The 19,411-nt window shown below is 43.6% G+C and overlaps 1 protein-coding gene across 4 annotated transcripts; it reads left to right on the top strand.

The window, feature by feature from the left end:
- Positions 1 to 6,030: 6,030 nt before the first annotated feature.
- LOC135388496 (uncharacterized) lies at positions 6,031 to 18,225 on the top strand. 4 transcript variants are annotated; one of them, XM_064618075.1, is made up of 13 exons: positions 6,117 to 8,798; positions 8,860 to 9,039; positions 9,174 to 9,227; positions 9,292 to 9,357; positions 9,422 to 9,493; positions 9,553 to 9,615; positions 9,660 to 9,725; positions 12,111 to 12,167; positions 12,239 to 12,292; positions 12,362 to 12,412; positions 12,467 to 12,666; positions 13,097 to 13,256; positions 16,713 to 18,225. In XM_064618075.1, exons 1-12 carry the CDS (start codon positions 8,729 to 8,731, stop codon positions 13,178 to 13,180), a joined length of 1,017 nt encoding a protein of 338 aa, XP_064474145.1. In that variant the 5' UTR covers positions 6,117 to 8,728; the 3' UTR covers positions 13,181 to 13,256; positions 16,713 to 18,225. The 4 variants fall into 4 exon arrangements, with proteins under 4 accessions (XP_064474143.1, XP_064474145.1, XP_064474144.1 ...); XM_064618073.1 differs by having other exon boundaries at positions 6,031 to 8,798; positions 9,672 to 9,725; positions 12,239 to 12,412; XM_064618074.1 differs by having other exon boundaries at positions 9,675 to 9,725; positions 12,239 to 12,412.
- The last annotated feature ends 1,186 nt before the right edge of the window (positions 18,226 to 19,411 follow it).

Genomic DNA, 19,411 nt, shown 5'->3' with positions numbered 1-19,411 from the left:
ACGCATCTCTGTTCAACAGTAGGTTCCAAAGATATGATACTGTTTTTGAATGAGAAACCTAATATCGAAAATATGCTAGTGCCATAATAAATGATGCGGATAAGGTGTTCTTCGCTACACCTGTGTCATATCCACAGAGACCTCCTACATGAAATGGTCACAGACGTAACATGAACTGCGAAACATACAAATCTGAAATTTTTCTCGTCCTTTAATTAACATTCAACTGAATTTTGTTAGTCGCGTAAATCATTTTATCATCTGATTCATGTGCTCTGTGGTATTATCAAATGGGTGTACGTGTCTGTGCAGCAGTATATACCGCGGAACTGATGCTCTTTCTAGTGTTTAAATGGGAAACCTAATCTCGTAGATATGGTAACACCGAAATAAATCATGCCGATAAGGTGCCCTTTGCCAGACCTGAGTCCATCTGGGCAGAGGCCGCTTACATGAAATAGTCATAAACGTTAGATGGACTGGAAAAACGGCTGCCCATCAGGAGTCACCATACCAAATATTTTCGCTGTGCGGTGTATTATAACTGCGCAGTGAAATTTCCAAAAACAGCCGGAGAAAGCAGCCGCGGACGGCCGACACCATCTCGTATCGTATCGACATATAGTATACGATATATACTGAAAACATTCTCCGTTAAAATAACATTTAACTGAGCATTGTTAAACGCATAAATCATTTCAGCTCTGCGCACGTGTTTTGCTGCAGCACCACCACCACCTGAACCACATTATCGAAAATCGTGACCGCTTTTTACAAGTCAGAAAATCCATTTGCTTCCTGTCAAAACATCCTGCTGCGCTATAATCAGCAATAATCATAAGAACTCCTAATACAAAAACGCATTGAGGAATCGTTAACACAGATGCTTCAACGGCGAGAAACGCACATCCGAGAACAACGAGAGCGAAAACAGTCTCACCTATAACAAAATGGTCTGCTCGTAGATGACCATCACGCATAAGGCACCAGCAGGGTGGACTATGGGCGTACGCATATGAATTTGTAGCGCGGAGATAGCTTGGAGAATCCCAACTGTTCAAGGAGCGTTCGCGTGCCTTGCCCACTACGTCATACGATATTGTCTCGTTCGATGCCATTTCTTCCTGTCATACGTTTGACACAAATGAAACATGAATTTCAAAAAACTACAGACACCCAGCTCAAAATGTGACAACTTACATTTGCAACCGTGCATGATGTCAGACCATGAGACGCCAGACGCCAAAGCGACCGTTAACCAAGCGAAAGAAAAGACGCGTTCCACATGGAACCATGCACGTGTTCTCAGAAGGCAGGGCCCGTATAACAACTGCAAAACAATTCGCGTCAATATAGGCGTAAAGGCCTAATGCTCCAACGCAGAACCTCAGTTTATCCGTCAAGACGAATTCTTATGCGTCAGGATATAAGAGTAAATCATGTTCCCCCTGCCATTTACGCATAAAACTCCGCCCATTACGCTTATAGCGGGCGCTTTTACGTGTACTAAGAATAAAGTTAGCGTTCCATAGCGTTCCAAGTTAAAGAATAGCGTTCCATATTTCACACTACATAGATGATTTTGTTCATTTGCTGGATGCCGTCGCGACGATTATATTAAAGGGGCAATGCCCTTGTCAAGCAGCCTCGTGCTGCTTTTTGGCTTCCCCCTGATTGTATTCTTTATGTAGAAGTTGCAATAAAACATCGTTTATCGTTAAAAAACACACAAAAAAACAGAGTTTGACGGATACGGCGTCAGCCATTTTGTCGAAATTTACGCTTAGTAAGGGTAAGATTGGACGTAAGCGTAAATTTATCCGTTTCGTTTCTGAGAGTGTAGTGTCACGACGCGATGGTCTGCTCTGTAACGCATTTTCTCGTGTTCCCGCAGCTTCGCTGTTAGCACCGTTAGATGAGCGTGCAACTCTCCTCCTTAGTCAAGAATAAATTAGAAGGACCCGGCACTTCGCATTCCGCAGCTAAAATAATATACAGCGGAGGCTGAAGCCTGTTTCGGTCATACGGGCATTCGTTCTATGGAGTTCGGTGCAACCGCTTCTACTCATCGTGACAAAGGGACACTGCCACAGCCCAGCAAACCATGAATATCGCAGGGATGTTCAAAAAAGGTCGTGAACATCCTGGATATCGCATACATCCACGGTATGTCTCCTCAATATCCATACTTTGACATCAAAGTTCATCCAGATAGCTATCTCCAAATGACATTCTCTGGAGATCAACACCATTTTGACAAATATGAATGAGAACATCAGTTCAAATGCAGTCAGTGACTTTATGATCCCAAATATTGTCTTCTCCACAGGTATCCTTCTAACCACCTTTGTTTAGGCAAGCCCATCCCAATGTCTGCAACTATAGGAGGCATGGGCAGTGTAGTTCACAATAATAAACACTGTAAAAGAAGATATTAAAACAGAGAAATATACTTGAAAGATAACATCGAAACTGAAAAAAATAAAAATTGAAAACTTCAACTATTCAAAAACAGCACTTTTATTATTCAGATTTTATGCATGTTCAAGACATCAACACTCCTTAAGTGATGTACAAAGCACACTGCAAAAGATGAATACGTTGTGAACATGGCCAATCTGAACTGACAAAGTGACATAATCTAATTTTCGTCATCCGCCTCTGTGTTCTCAGCAAGGTACTTCCAGCATGTACACAGTGTTGCATGCTACTTTCTCTGTCGTGTAATTATCTCTGCATCTGATCCCGATGACTTTATCAAGTGTTTCTGACCGAGTCATGATAAGTTACTTTAAAAAATGAAGTTACAGTTATTATTAGTTCATAAAAATAGTAACACTTACTCTACACACACTTCCATTTACTCTTTTTGAAATGAAACTAGACAGCTACAGTTAACACATCAAAGTAGCGTAGTTACTCTACAGTTACATTTTAGAAAAAAAATGTTGGCAAAAAAAACGACAGGGCAATGTTACAGAAATGGTGCATGAAAAAGATGGCACAACCTGAATAATTTAATCATAGTTACATTTTACAGTTAGTTTAACCACAATTGGTAAATGGGTATTTACATTTGCAGAAAAAGTTCTTCTGACTAGTTACTGAAGAAAGTAACCAGTTAGTGAAAAGGTAATTAGTCACAGTTACAAGTTACTTGTAAGTTAGTTACTATATCCCAGACTCTTCCGACCCACATGAAGCAGACCAGTACAGTAATAATATGCACTTTGCTCCCTCTTTGTATATTTCAAGCCTATGCATCTGACATGTTATCTCCTCACAACCCCAACCAACCTCTCCCCAAAGAAATTTATATCTTTGAGGTAAGGCTGTGTCATGTGAACAACATGGGAAGCAACCTCTGTAATTGCCAGAATTATTTACTTTACTGTCGACCTTGTTTGATACCTAAACATAATTACAAATGTATAAGATCCTGTGAGTAACGGAGATTGGATCCATGTAGTAATCAGATAAGCGTTAGTCAGCAAAGGTACCTCAGCACATGAAAAACAAAAACACTAAATTTCACATTCAAAGTACTTTTTGTCGGCATTGTTTGCCCCGCACGTCATGGCTTTCTTATGTGGACTTTCTTCTTTGTGTTTGCTGAAGCTCGGGGTTTTGCAATGTCATGAATCTCCACCAGCAAGCCGTGGTTTTCTCAGCTCTCTCAAGTAGACTTCTTTGTTAGGAGAAGGTGCAGAATTGCAATATCATCATAAATTTAATGACAAAGTCGATCGGATTAAATGCTTGCTGAAGTTGCAAGTGAAACAATAGCATCCCAATATAGACAACACGGACAGGATGTGGCCAGTTAGTGAATCCGCATCGTAAATAAAAAGCTTGTGCTTGACGAACACAGAAAAAAAAAACAAGACTTGAAGACTCACAACCAGCAAAGTACAGTTAAGATCAGGACAAATAAGCCTTGCAGGACACAAAGTCACAGAGCGCAAACATGGGCATTCCCAGGACCTTTTCCAAGGGGAGGCAAAGTGCTTTGAGGCAGGGGCAAGCGTGCGACCCCCCCCCCCCTCTTTACCTAGATCCGGCCATTACGGACTATGCGGGTGTTCAGAGGTTCCTATCATGACATCTGAGAATAATCGTTACGACCTATGACTAAAGAGCGCGTTATATTTGACAAGCGACGTTGTTCTCCTCTCAGTACGCCCACGAGCACCAACCATCACTGACTGCTATGAGCCTAGTGATAAGAACATTTTCCTGGTAGCTGTAACCATTGTATCAACAAACTAGCTGTGTCCCTTGCAGGAGGGCTCTGTGAATCTGTGTCCAGCCATGCCGAGCAATTAAAACTATTTTGCTTGTTGTAATCATTCGCGTCACACCTCCATCTGTGCTCCTTTGGCTGAGAAGTTTTCGTCAGTTATTAATTAAGCGTGAACTAAGTTGCATGTAAGAAGGTTGCCTTTTTTCTGTTCTTCCCTCAGCTTCCTAGACCCGGTTTCACCAATGCTGGTTAATTTTGAACAGATATCAAGCGTTGCTAACATTTGAAGTTCACACTCAATTCTTTTTGCAAACGTTAGTTGGTCACGTGATGTTTCAGTAACAACAACTGCCTTTTGTGAAGCAGAGCTAAGCGTTAAATTGAAGTGAAGGGACCGTTGATCTTCGTTCAAGTGTTAATCCGCGTTGGTGAAACCCGGCTTTCGCACCTCACTTACTAAACATGCATCCCTGTGCACAGGAGGTTCCTGTCACTAAACTGAACTCATACACCGCAAGATGGATTTTTATCACAAACATGACGAGCCTTACGAACCCCCACTAAAAAGCACAGAGAACAGGCACAAGGTTTGTAGTTCAGCACACGCCACAAATGCTCCGAGTCCTGTTTAGGAAAGCAGTCCATTTCGGTCCAACCTCCACGACCGTCGTCACTGACAGTTTCACTCACCCTGACACGAAGTCAGATCATACAGCTGATTCTAATATTCACATCACTACAGTGCACAACACACGTGAACACATTCTGGCAACCTCGCTGGGAAAGTATCCGGCTGCACACGTTGCACGAACGAATGAAGGTGACATAAAAGTAACAGCCACACACACAGAAACACGCTCACGTTGACGCTACTGAGGGAACACAAACGCTCCCCTTCCTCTTCATACTGGCTGCGGCTCACTACTTTCCCATTCACTGTTAAAAACGACACGGACACATCGGAGCAAACGCCTGGCGCACCATTTTTACGTAAAGGAATATTCGTGATCGCAAACCTTTTACATTTTAGGTTATATTTCGTAGTTGTAGAGCGATGCAGGTGATGATGATGATGATGATGAGGTGCTAGTGGCTGCTAGTGACGATGTCAATGGCATGCATCATACCATACCATACCATTACCATCATGCGTAACTAATTTCAACTACGACGAAAAAAACGCAAATGAAATTGTTTCCTCGTGCTGTTTTGCAGCAAAGATGTATATCGAAAGAAGTGACAGGGCGCTGACAAGCTGGTGCATGATGAGAGAGGCGGTACCCGAGACGGGGAGGGAGACCCAAGTTTTGTGCAAAGAAAAGAACACTTGGCGTAGGTTGCTCAGGGAGACCTGTGAGATTAGTACACGTGGCAACTGCGTAAGCAAGCCTTCCCTCCTTCCTCTTCCTCCTCTCCGGAGGTTTTTGAATATATAGAGCTCTGGTAAATAAAATTTTTTGCTGTGTTCGAGAATTCTTGTTGTGTCGTCTCTCTCCCTCCCCGTCTCGGGTACCGCCTCTCTCAAAGATGTATATTATTGTCTTGGCAAAAGGCGGAACAGGAACAGTTAGTCGTGCATAGAGCCCGGCCAGCCGATCCAAGTCAATCCAAACCGATCAAGCGGAAGAACGAGGAACGCGCGCGCGCGTTTATCGGGTAGCATTTTTTTTAAAGTTGAGTTTACAGCACACGAGGTGTAACTGGTGTAACTGCAGAGTCTGGTGGCGTGGAACAACTGGCCGAGAGGAATGAAGCGGACGGTACCAAATGTAATATCAGTCTTGCACTTCTGCATTAGCGTCTCACACCTGTAGTTCTAGAGTGAAGTCCATTGAAATTCGAGGTTATCCTTTGGCATGCTAGTGGTGTGATTGTAGAATTGGATGATTTAAGATGCCGAAAGAGAGGAAAAAGTATTTGGTGCGTAAGGCTTATAGGGAAGCCTGCGCTTCGATATCATTGCTAAGCAGTGACGACGGAGCGGTAGTACGTTCATTACCCCAAGTTTCTTGTCGCACCGACAACAAGAGTGAACAAACACTGTGCGATGTTACACCGTTACCTGATGCTTCGTCTTCAGCAACAGAAACGCCAAATATGGAAATAGTAAATAACGAAAGCTGCCCTCGCAGCCCTCTTGATGACGCGTCTCATGGCGAACTGGAACCTGTCGCTGTTAACGAAAGCGTCCCATCGCAATGGCCCGATTTGGCGACTGAACCTAATAGCAGCTCAGATGACCTCGATTGCGCTGATAGTTTGGAGTCAACAGTGGTTGATCTTGCCCCGCATTTAAGAGCATGGGCTGTTAAAGAGAACATTACTCAAACTGCGCTGACATCACTACTCCGTGTACTCCGTATGCATAAAAGCCTCAGGACCCTTCCGAGCGACGCCCGTTCTCTTATGCAGACCCCCAGAAGTACTTTCCGGAATATTTCCGCTATGTCCCCTGGGGAATACTGTCACCTCGGCCTCATTGATGGTCTCAGACATGTCCTCAGACACGTCGACGAAATTCCCGCTCATATAGCGCTATGCTTTAGTGTTGATGGAGTTCCGATATCGAAGAGTTCAAAGGTGGAGCTTTGGCCAATACAATGCCAAGTCAAAGGAATTTCCAAAGCTCCACCCTTCGTGGTAGGTGCTTACTGTGGAGCTGGAAAACCGTCAGATCCTAATGACTTTTTGCGAAAGTTTGTTGACGAGTTGCTGACGCTTCTCGAAGAAGGAATCACGGTGAATGACACTGTCACACAAATCACATTTGATTCAATCATTTGTGATGCACCAGCTCGTGCATTTGTATTTCTTATTAAGAACCACACCGGCCACTCAGCGTGCCCAAAATGTACCGATGAAGGAGAATACGACATGAATCGTATGTACTTCTCCAACCGTGTAGCCACCAAGAGGACAAATGAAAGCTTTCGGGCCCAATCTGACCCAGAACACCATCGAGGGGTCTCCATCCTAACAGAGCTTCCAATCGACATGGTGCATGTGGCCCCACTTGATTACATGCACCTTGTCTGTTTGGGAGTAATGAAAAAGCTCTTACTCCTCTGGCTATCTGGTCCCCTGTCCATCAGATTAGGCTCCATGAGCAGAAATAAACTAACAGAGAACAGTGTTCAATTGAAGCATAGTATCCCCCGGGAATTTGCGCGCAAGCGCAGAGGCATGGACGAAATAGAACGTTGGAAGGCCACCGAATTCAGGCTTTTTTTCCTATACACAGGGCCTACCATTCTAGAAAATGTCCTTCCACAGCAGCTCTTTGTGAATTTTTTGACACTTCACTGTGCCATCTCTATTCTGACTGATGTTGAACTGTGTCAGACAGAATATCAGTACGCATCTTCTCTATTGTCTCACTTTGTTGAAACATTTTCTGCATTATATGGAGATCATCTCGTGTCGTATAACATTCACGGGCTCTTGCACTTAGGAGATGATGTGGGTGTTCGTGGGCCCCTGGATTCATTCAGTGCCTTTCCCTTCGAGAACAATATGAAGGAACTAAAAAGGCAACTGAAGAAACCAGGAGCCACACTTGCAGAGTTGTATAACCGATATCACGAGTGGAAGTGCGCAGACTTACAGAATGACCCCCAAAAGGATGCTGGTCTTGGAGGTCCTCACAACCTGGGGCCCCTTCATCCATTATGTAAGGCACCACAGTACAGTACCTTCCAGGCTTCCGGTTTCATGCTGATGACAAAAGGACCTGATCGTTTCTGTATAATTGATGGACAAGTGATCGAAGTTAAGAATATTGCTGTGATGCGGTCTACGGGATGTCCTTGTGTTGTTGGTCATGCCCTCATGAGAGTACGAAACCTGTTTGAGAAACCGTGCCCATCATCATTGATTGGCATATACGTGGTGACCCGGGACACAGAATTAAGGGTCTGGCCGATCACACGTGTACGCAAGGTTCTTTGCCTCCCTTACGAGAAAATGTGGGTTGTCGTGCCACTAAGGCATCTACAGTGTTGAGACACAGGAAGTGCAAGCGCTGAGATGTGCAACAAGTGTATCGCTGCACATTACTGGCACTTGGGTGCAGCAGAGAAATTCCCAGTCAAGCACTTGCTCACATTCACATAATCCAAATGCTATATGTGACAACATGCCTGTTTTTAATTTTAATAACTTTACGTATATCCTAAAGCTCTCTTGTATTAGTGACCCAGAGTGGGATGTTCCAGTTTTGCTCTGCTGGTTTGTTGGTTTTGGTATAAGATTAATGTTTGCTATTTTCTGTTGGGATACTCTTCACGGCATTAAAAGGCCACAAGCCCACAATATACGTCTGTGCATTTACCGTGTAATTCAACTTTGAGTCAATGGGGGCCTTTTCAGATACCATATACTATAGCTCATTTCTTGGAGCGGAATGAGGTTGAAGTGGTGCCCTGTACATGGGTTACGGGAAACCAATGTGTGTGGCCTCGACTCCCGACAAGCAAAGTACAAAAAATGACACAGCGAGGTTCTCCTCCAGGTGATAGCTATGAGACTTTTGAAATCACCTGCAAAGGCATCTTTGGTAAGCACCCACGTAAGTGCTGTGGTCGCGGTAGATTGCTCATACTTCTTTTTAAATTTAGGGTGCTACAAAGATGCTCGTGAGCAATTGAGGACCTCTGAGTACACCTCGGACCTTAACCCTGAGAAAGAGTTGCCACCAAAGCGCATAAGACGAATTCGAGTCATTGACAGCGATGACGAAGATACCTTTCCTCCTATACCGGACAGCTTGCTGAAATTAGCGGGCAGCCACAATGCAGGTGTGCGGACTGCTAGAATTTCTTCGTGTCTCTTGGTGTCTCCGGGTCATGTTGTGCAGTCTAATATGGGTTGTCTCTCTTCTGGTATATTATACTGTCTATTACAAAGTTGTACGATGCGCTCAAAATTACAGGTGGGCAGCTTGCAAAACGTTCAGAAGCTGAGTATCGAGCAGAAAGAGCTGAAGGTATACTGCAGTTGCATGAGTTGTACCATGACCATGTTTAGTAATGATATTCTTAACCTTAAAGTACCACGGACTGATACAAGATGCAGAAGTAGTACTTCAGTCCAAGAGGGACATCTTGTAGAACCTTGTGAGTTTCGTCTATTCCATGCTTAATGATGTCGTCGTTAAAACGCAGATTATTTTTGTTGCAGATCAAGACAGTAGCCCCTATCAGCAACCTAGTGAGCTTTCTTGCAGTGCACCAGATTCACGCAGTGGTAGAGGTATGCGTTCTGTTAATATCTTCAATGCTTTGGTTGTTCAGTGTTTGGTTTCTTTGAAGAGCCTACTCCACGTAGTCGCCTTCAGGGATTGAACCGGCATGGAACCAGCCTTCAGTCAACAGGTATGCTTGTCTTCGTATGTTTTTGCTGTCATTTGATATAAAAGGATACCCTGCAGCAGCGCCTCTTCTGCGGTCATCGTACCCATCACCCAGCACAAGCTTTCGTGGAGGTATGTTTAATCACAATTTCTTACGTGTATAAATTTCATGATAGAGGGTGTAGGAGTGTTGGCAAATAAGCTGAGACCATTGTTTTGTTACGATGTGCGTGTTTATATTTTTGAAGTGTTCAGCTTTCATGTCTCGTTAGTAGACACAGTGTTCTGTATTGGGTAATACAGTCGACCCCCGTTTATCCGGACGGTGCCGTTCCTGGCGAAATCGTCCGGATACCGGGGCATCCGGATAAATGAAATGACCGAATAGAAGCGTCCTACAGAGCAAGGTTTAATTAAAACACAGAAATCTCGTCAATGACAGCTGTTACATAGTAGTGTAGGCACTCGATTCCTGCAAACTTTTGCTAATTGCATAGAGTTGAGCCACGCTGTTGCGCTGCTCGAAGAATGTCAGTGCGGACGCAAACTGTCAATGTCGGAGCCTTGTTTCTCACTGGCGTCATCGGCACCGTCTTGCTGCACATCATCGGAGGCAACAGCAGCAATCACACCGTCATCAGTCATAGCTGCACACGCGTCATCATCCTTGTCAACGTCAACGTAGTCAGAAACCGCAGCATCATCTACGGCAGTCGCAGTGAGCCTCTGCATCAGGGATCGCAGCTCAGCTAGGGGAATGTCTTCATCGGCCAACGGGCCGTAAGCAGCAGGCCCTCGGGTTGGAGTTTTCCCCTCTAGAACCGGACAGGTGCTCGAGATATTTCCAAATGACTCGACTGGTCAACGTGACCCAACGCACACAAATAGAAAAGGGGGTCATCGTGCACGGTTGTCTCCCCTACGGAGGAATGTAGGTCCTTGACGTGTGACGGGAATAACCCCAACACAGCGAAAAGGGTGACGAAGCGGCGTCAGCGTCTCCTCTTACTCACGGTAGTCCGGATAACTGAAGCTGGATTACAAGAATTTTCGACTTTCGTATCCTGGAATTCTTGTCCGAGTCCGGAAGCTGAAGTCCGGATAAACGAGAACAAAATACATGGAAGGAAATCCGTTCCCGTGCCTTTTGTCCGGATACCGCGGGATCCGGATAAATGAAGTCCGGATAAACGGGGGTCGACTGTATCTATCTGTGCACGATGTGCTATGGTATCCGTACACCAGACAGGGCTGCTCCTAGATAGCACAAAACTAATTTTTGTTGTAATCTAATGTTCCTAATGCCTAGATTGTGTCTTGTGATGACAGAGATCACAGGAGCCTTAATATAAGAAGCAAACAGCAAACCAAACAGCATGTCATCCGTCTGACTTTTTAGGGTTAGACATGGTTTCACTTGATTGTTCTCTGTTGGATCAGTTTAGAATCAATTCAGGTTAAACCCGATTTCTCGTCAAATGTCAATCACCAATAAACCAATAATAGTAGGATACAGCATGGTTATTCTGAATATTGTGAGTGTACATTGTGTAGGTGTGTATGTATTAATATGTGATGCTAACAGCATGCCAAAGTATTAGCAAAGTGTGTGAAGCTACATATATTTGACTGAAGAACGCTGATGCAATCACTATGACCTTAGTTGCTTATGCGCCATAAAAGCTCCAGTAATCTGCATTATATAACAAAGTTTCACACTTGTATTTGTGAAGAAATTGCTGGACCAAGAGAAAAAAATAGCCTAATAACGCCCCAGTATGTCAGTAGCAGTCAATTTCAGCCCGAATCAAGCGTTCAAGAATAACACCCGATTTTTACCCTACTAATCCTGGACCCGAGAAACCCGTTTAACCGACCCGTTTAACCCGAGAAAAATCAGACCCTACATTAATATATATTTATAGCAGTAACATTATCAGTGATGTTGACAGCGACCACTCGGTGTCTGGAACAAAAGCGTGAGCAGAGCTATTGGTACAAGCTCATTTACAACAAAACTCGGAACCGCGAAAGAAATTCGTAGTAGAGGTCACTTCATTAAAGAGGTTCTCCGCCATGTCCTATGGGTCTCTGATGGGACAACGAAAAAATTTTGTTTTAGTGGTATTTTTTGATGGCTTGTTGTACAAATGCACAACCACTCTGTGTACAGCTAATTGTGAGAAACGTTTAATAACTGAGAGTGCGTCTACATGGTTCAAGGAATGCGGTCACCAGAGAAGTGCGCAGTTCGCTGCTGCTGTCGGAGAGAATCCGAGAGAGGGAAAAACCACGTCACATGACTATGGCGTACAGGTGTGCCATCTACAGGTCACGCTGTGCAACAGTATTTTCGTTAAAAATTGCGTTCACTCTAAAGAAGTTTCTATAGTATTACTACTGTTTCCATATTTTTATCACGTCGATCCTTCAAGATCGTCCAACAGATGTTGAGGTTCCCTTCAATTTATACTCTGAGATATACTCAAGCTATGCACCGTGGCCTGCTCATTGCAGATGTGGACGTTCCTACCTCACCTCTCTCACAAATGAGTGACCCTGATGCTACTGATGGTATGAATAACTTTTTTGTAAACTTTTCTTCATCTTTTTCACTTGCTGTACGCTATCTTTCATTTGGAAAGACTCTCATCTGTCAAGTAGAGGTACCACAAGATCGCACCTTGGTCCGGTGTCTGGTAAACTCAAGTTTGAGAATGACGTACGTTTCTGTGCTGGGAGCTTTATGTGTACTTTATATTATGTAGGCACAATGCAACATACTTCAAATTCCCAGGAGCCAGTGATGCCGAAATCGGGTAAACATTCTTAGAGACGCAGTGCCCGTAGTAAATCAATTCTTTAATTTGCAGAATTCCAACGTCAAGTTCTCAAAAACCCCCTGATACTGCGGCTAGGGCAACAACAGCAAAGTGACCTTTTGGCAAACCTTCCATCAAGATCTGCACTCGCATTCCCTGACTCTCCTATCCTAATTCCCGAGCCGTTCCAAACAGTTGAACAGCTGGAGGGATTTGAAAACAAAGTCACCAAGGACAACGAAAAACAGCTGGTACATAAAATTTACTGTTCATATTTCGTTTTATTTTTATTTTATTTTTTTGCTTGGCAAACATCCTTATTTTGCATCAACATACATTTTTGGTGTTATAATCTAAATATTGCAGACTTTTTTCTTTTTTTGTTAACACAGCAGTATTTGAAGCAAAAAGTATAGATCTTGGTTTCTGTTCTAAAAGTACAAACTTGCAGCTTTTCTGTGAAAGCATTGTGATGGCTTTGTTTTGTTCTCATTGTTGCTGGGATGTCTCCTGGAGCCTGCCGTGTCAACAGGTAGTAAGAACATGCGGTTACTACTAAAATGGGTGCTGTGTTGATTTTTAAATCCATAGGTGATGTGTGTGAAGAAAGATCCACCTCTGCTCAAATGAGTGGACTCCAAGCCATGCATGTACAATGTTAATTGCAAGGACTATTTTCAGGTTCAAGAACTCTGCATTCTTGGAGGGAGTTCACTGAAAACTTGTGTAAAAAGAATTATGTGCCACATAATGACTGATAAGTAGGCTAAGCTGTACAGCTGGCAGGGAAGAAAAGGGAAGTTGAAGTTCACTGAACTCAAGTTTGCTGAGATTATTATAGGTAAGTCCAATCATTTGCTGGTCAGTTCTCTCACATATTTCAAGAGATGGTTTTACTAACGCTGTATCTGAGAAAACAAAGTAAACATGACACCAACCTGTGTCCAAGTAAACATGAACTAAGTATATATATCAGGTGCAGCGGCCTGCTCACCTGTACATTTCATTCTACACAGCTAATTTATTGCGCACATTTAATTTGCTAACACCTTTGTTGTTTCTTTTAGGGAGGAGGTGTAAACTGAAAAATTGTAGTTTGTGCAGAATGGTGTTCGCAAGTGTTACCAGCAATGCACACACTCTTAAAAATGAACTTCACCGCATAGCATGCTCCTAGCCAACCATAATCTCCAATGATATCGTTATCTGCCCTGATTTGTTGAAAACGGGAGGCGTACGCCTTTTTGTGACACTTATGCTGTTCATAATTGTCACAAAAAGGCGTACGCCTCCCGTTTTCAACAAATCAGGGCAGATAACGATATCATTTGAGATGATAGTTGGCTAGGAGCGTGCTATGCGGTGAAGTTCATTTTTAAGAGTGCAGATCACATGGGTATTTATCGGTAAATGTATCGGTACCCTGGGATCCTGGGTCCTTGAAAAAATATTATCAGCGTAAACGAAAATTCATCAAAGGGGTGTAGGCCACTGGTTACTGAATTCCGTGCTATGTATGTACTTGCCATGCTGAATAGACTATTTCAGAAATTGCGTGGATGGCCCGCCAGAGAGTGCCGTGTCGGGAATGCCCCACTGCACCTTGGTATTTAGTTTTCATGAGGCAGACAGAAGAAGAAGAGCGCGATCGGTTTCGGTGTTCCCTCCTTCCATCAAGCAACAGGCAGGCAAGCACGAATGCAAACCATTTCCCACGACGCATTGCGCGATGCGCGTGACTTGGGCGACGGAGGGCCCCCGTGCGCAGCACAAGGGCAATATCTGAAATCGCCTATAGTGCATGGCTGTGTTAACATTATCAACTGGTAATACGAAAAGAACATCACTAAAGTCACAGCCTCATCCCAAGTTAAAGGGAACGATTACATGCGTACTGTTTTCAGAGTGCAGAAGATTGTTGCATGAAATGCTGCCTGTACATTTCCTTGTGTCATACCTGAAAAGTTGCTTGTTATCTTTCTTATTGAAGTGTCAAACTGACCGCATGTAGCAGAACATTTCGCACAGCAAAATATCGCAATTTCAAAGCACACACCGAACAAAACCGAAACATACACAATGTGTCACAAAATCGTATCTTTGTCATAAACAAAGTATGTGTGAAGTAATTGTTAAAGTACCTTACTTCTTTGTGGGGCAGGCTTTCCCGGGTGAACTCGTCTGGGTTGTCATTTAAGCCAGAGTTTATAAAGTTTTGCTTTGATCCAAATGAGCAAAATTTCAAACTGGAAGTTCGAAGATCCAGTATATGTAGCGCCACTTCTCAATTTGAAAACAAATAGTTAGCAAATTAATCATGCATAATTGAAAGAACTGATGTTCTGAGGCTGGAACAACATAGAGTCCTAAGCTGGCTAACCTTTTCAGTGACTTTCATCTTTCATCATGCATAATTATTTAGCTGGGCAGAAAAAGAAAAACTAGGGGTAAGTAGACCACACCCTCAACTATATAGGTTACGTTCCGTCCATGTATGCATCTTTTTGTATGTATGCATCCTTGCGGCTGAATTCCAGATTTTTAATTAACAAGGTATCACATACAAGGCATGAGTTGCACCAAGAGCTGTACCAAAATGTTGAATCAGAATTGTATTGATGTTATGTTACTTGACTTCACAGACGCTTTGAAATGTGGGTACCGAATATGATGGCTTGTTGCAATAAACATGCTAATACGAAACATATTTCTAATAATGCTATAAATGTTAGTGTAATATTATAATTTACTTCTGAGGTTGAAGTCCAGAATTCAGATGCACTAAAAATATAAGGAATACGAAATAGCGTTGATAGCAGATTTCACCATCGAAGGCTGTTTTTTAAATATCGAGCATAGCTTGGCACTTTCGGCCTCGAAACTCACGATCACAGTCATCTGATTAGGCGTGAGTTTGTAGCAGGGCCCGAACTGAAGCCTTATCATGTGATGCTGAGCTGTAATACATTTATTGTCACACCTAACACGATAACTTGGTAACAAAACAATGTTAGCTAACGTAACAAAACATGCAGGCCATCCAAGACGACTGTTGCATATTGTACACTTCTTACACCAGGCTTCCCTTTGTGTGCTCAGTGGTGCTGTCACTGGGGTGTGAAATTACATTTGGTGTGACATGATCTAGTCTGATTGCAGGGAGAGAAACCACAGAGTCGCAGAGAACTACTAGGGCATGTCTACTTGTGATAAAAGAAGTACTTCTTCTTTGCCTGCCTAAGTGCCGGCTTTCTAAAAAATGCGAAGTTTCATATTTTGCCAGTAGCAAATATACAGGGTGTCCCAGAAAACGTGTCATTGAATTATATTTAAAAAAACTATGCCACCTAGAATGATGTGGTCAACGGTATTTGTTCTTATTAGGTTTTTGCCACCTCCTGATGTGAATGCCATGTATCGCAAGCTTAATTATGTAAATTTTTGAGAGCTTAAGTCGGAAACTTGCCAAGTAAAGGTCACTTTTTTACCCCACCAATATGAAGAGCGTGCCGTATTCACTCAAATTCATGATAATTGACAGTGATATTCATGAGCTATCCCATCGAAAAAAATAGCTGAATATCATGCTTTTCGGAGCACCGAACCATAACGTGCGATGACTTTTTGAGCGCAATTGCTCCGAGTCCAACGAAAGAAGGTTCCAAAGCCAGTCCACAGAGTGATAGTAGAAAAAGCAACAGTTCCTAAAATTGGAAGAGGGAAAGCATTATCCCAACGAAAATCGGACACGATAAGCCATGTCTGTGTTATCTCTTTCTGCTATGCTGGGGTGGGCTGGGTTTCCAACCACCTTTGTCAGACTGCCAAAGATTGCGATGAAAAATTTATTGTGCGTTATTCTGTGGGAGCTTCGCAGAGCATGATGTTCGGCTATCTTTTTCGATGGGATACCTCCTGAATATCTGTGTCAATTATCATTAATTTGAGTAAATTAAATACGCTCTTCACATTGGTGGGATAAAAAAAGTGACCTTTACTTGGCAAATTTTCGAATTAAGCTCTCACAAATTTACATAATTAAACTTACGTTACACGACATTCACATCAGGAGGTGGCAAAAACCCAGTTCGAACAGATGCCATTGACCACATGACTCTAGGTGGTGTAGTTTTTTTATTATAATTCAATGACACGTTTTCTGGGACACACTGTATATTGTGACTTATATGTATACTTGTATGCGTTAGGCCAGGTTATTGTGGTACAAAACAATAAAATACATTTTGTGAATGCTTTGAATACTAAAACCTTGTCTGTGGTTTTGTGTCTCTTTCAGTGTTTTGGTTACGACGAATCAGCATGTGCCGGGGTGCAGCACGGAGCTTGGGTTATGCACCCTACTGATGTATCGACGTGGGAGCATGTGCTGGGGGACACTGTGGGACTGTGATATGCACTTACCACTATTTCTTACGTCTCCTACAAGGACATCAAGACAAGCGTGTGCCAGGGCACACTTTGGAGCTGTGATACGTACCTACCACTATTTCTTATTTTCTTAATGTATCGTAGATGTCCCCACTGGGACATCAAGACTGAAGAATGTGTGAGGGCACATTGTGGAGCTGTGATATGTACAGTACCGAACAAATGTTTACTGAACACTGGGTTGATTTATTTTTTCATCTGAGCGATGCCGTTGCAGGGAATGGGAGCTGATGCAGGTACAGACTGTTGCATGGGTCACCCAAACACCCGTTTTTAATTGCATGCGCTCCCGTTCACTGCTGGGGTGTCAGTCAGAAGAAGAAATACGCCAACCAGGTGTTCCGTAAATTTTTGTGCAGCACTGTAGCTAGCACTATTTTTTATCCTTGTGCTTCTAATATTTCCAACTGGGATGATCACTGTTGAAATCTTTACTGCATCATAAATGTCTCCTGTTGTGACATCAAGACTGAAGCATGTGCCAGGGCACACTCTGGAGCTGTGATATGTACCTACCATTATACCTTATTTTCTTAATGCATCTTAGGGTGATTCCATGTGAAATCAGGCAGTGAAATCAGGATTCCACTGAAATCAGGCAGGTTGGTCCCAACGACCTCCGGGATAAAAAATCCGGGAGGTCGTCGGGACCAATCTGCCTGATCTCACGTGGAATCACCCCGTACATGTCTCCCACTGGGACATAAAGACTGAAGAATGTGCCAGGGCACAATGTGGAGCTGTGATATATATGTGCCAATATTTCTTAGCTTTTTTATGTATCGTAAATGCACCCTACTGGGACGCCAGGACTGAATGAGCATGTGCGAGGGCACACTGTGGGACTGTGATATGCACTTACCACTATTTTTTATGTTTTTAGCCTATATAGTTACTGTATCCTACTGCGACAGTAACAGTGAAGCATAATGCAGGCACACTGTGCAGGTGTATATGTATCTACCACTGTTCATGTTATTTTCCTTTAATGTACAGTGCTGGACAAAAGTTCACGAAATACGCTCAGGCGCATATACCTTACTCAGAGTAATGTGCTACTGGCGAATGATATCATCGGACTAAGTTACCCAGGCACATATGTCTGCATGTCTGTATGGTCCAGTTTGCTGCCAGCACATCACTCCGAGGAAGGAATGTGCCAGAGTATATGTTCCGTAATCTTTTTTCCAGAACTGTACCTCCTGAGTTCATGGCATCCGGATTGAACTTACATTTGTTTGCTTATTGATTTTCATTGGCCATGAACAGCCTTAGCCAAACATTTCTTCATTATCTTATGTTCTACACACCATGCTGAAGTAAACCTGTTGCAGCCTAAATAAATGCCTACAAGAAATGAACCTGTGTCGTCCTTCGTGTCTTGGCTCCCATCTGTTCGTAATCACAGTTTGGTATATGGATGCAACCCATTCCCGTACCCTTTAAATACTTACCGTGGGTTGTGATGTATGAAAACTACTGAACTACCGGGGGGAGGGGGGAATATGTTTAATGCAAAGTAAGAAAAACAATATCCACCTCATATCCACATATCCGTGAAAGATATTGTATGGAGATTCCATGGATCAGAAAACAGGGGTAAAGTGCAGCTCCCATGGATGTACAGTGGATGTAAGTTGGACCCTCGCGAAACTCCACTGGATATCCAAATATCCATATCGCGACATCCTATGTACGTCTGTGTGCCGTTAGTGGTTTGCTGGGCAGTAATGCCATGCACACGCGCTGCAAGCCTGGTAGAGAAGGAGAGGGGACGGCGAAGGTTTACTCGTGGATAGAGCCCTGCATGGGCCGACTTTTCCGGGCCCGACCCGGCCCGGGCGCATCGAAAATTGGCCCGGACCTTCATATTTTTATGCGGCCCGACCCGGCTCGGCCCGGTGACCCAGTGACTAGAGCCCGGCCCGGCCCGGAATCTAAGCAAATAGAGCCCGGCCCGGCCCGGCCCGGCCGCGTATTTCCAAACCCGCTCCTGTACAACAGGTCGCCGCCGCCGCCTCCAGTTAGCGCGCCGGCGGCGGTATACTGCATATTCCGGCGGCGACAGAAAATGTCATGGCGGCCGCTGTATTTGTGTTCAGTGGTTAGGAGCGCGTTACTGGACAGCTAATGAGTGAGAAGTAAATGATAGATGTGTTTAGGTGTCTTTGGATGACATTAATCAGTGTACAAGTCCTTTGGACATTTATGTGCCTTGCTTTTGAGAACGTGGGACCACGGATAGTCAACGTTTTCAGTTAAAGTGACGACGTGCTGCTGCTTTGTGTCTCCGGTTTGCGATGGCATGAATGCCCATTGTCGTTCAAATTATTTTGAGAAACATAGCGCGAACAGTGAAAAACCGAATTTGGGTTAAAGCTTTGTTGTGTTTAAGCACCTTCGATGGACTGTGTAGCAGTAAGAGAAATAACCCTTGTCAATCCCGTCGTAACGTTCTTTACTGCAGTTATTCATAGTGACCAGTCTCTGTGGAGTTGCTGATGAGGAACGTTGGAATTCAATTGTTAAGGAAATAAACCGTCGTTG

The sequence above is a fragment of the Ornithodoros turicata genome, chromosome 3 (assembly GCF_037126465.1).
Source record: "Ornithodoros turicata isolate Travis chromosome 3, ASM3712646v1, whole genome shotgun sequence".
NCBI classification, from domain to species: domain Eukaryota; kingdom Metazoa; phylum Arthropoda; class Arachnida; order Ixodida; family Argasidae; genus Ornithodoros; species Ornithodoros turicata.
Note: the sequence above shows the minus strand (reverse complement) of the source record. Positions and strands in the feature narration are given on the sequence as shown.

Bases quoted from the DNA above. Each gene is read 5' to 3' on its own strand.
- LOC135388496 (XM_064618071.1), top strand. From the start codon at position 8,729: ATGACACAGCGAGGTTCTCCTCCAGGTGATAGCTATGAGACTTTTGAA. The intron at 9,358-9,421 runs GTGAGTTTCGTC...TTTTTGTTGCAG, and splicing joins GGGACATCTTGTAGAACCTT to ATCAAGACAGTAGCCCCTAT. The intron at 9,494-9,552 runs GTATGCGTTCTG...GTTTCTTTGAAG, and splicing joins AGATTCACGCAGTGGTAGAG to AGCCTACTCCACGTAGTCGC.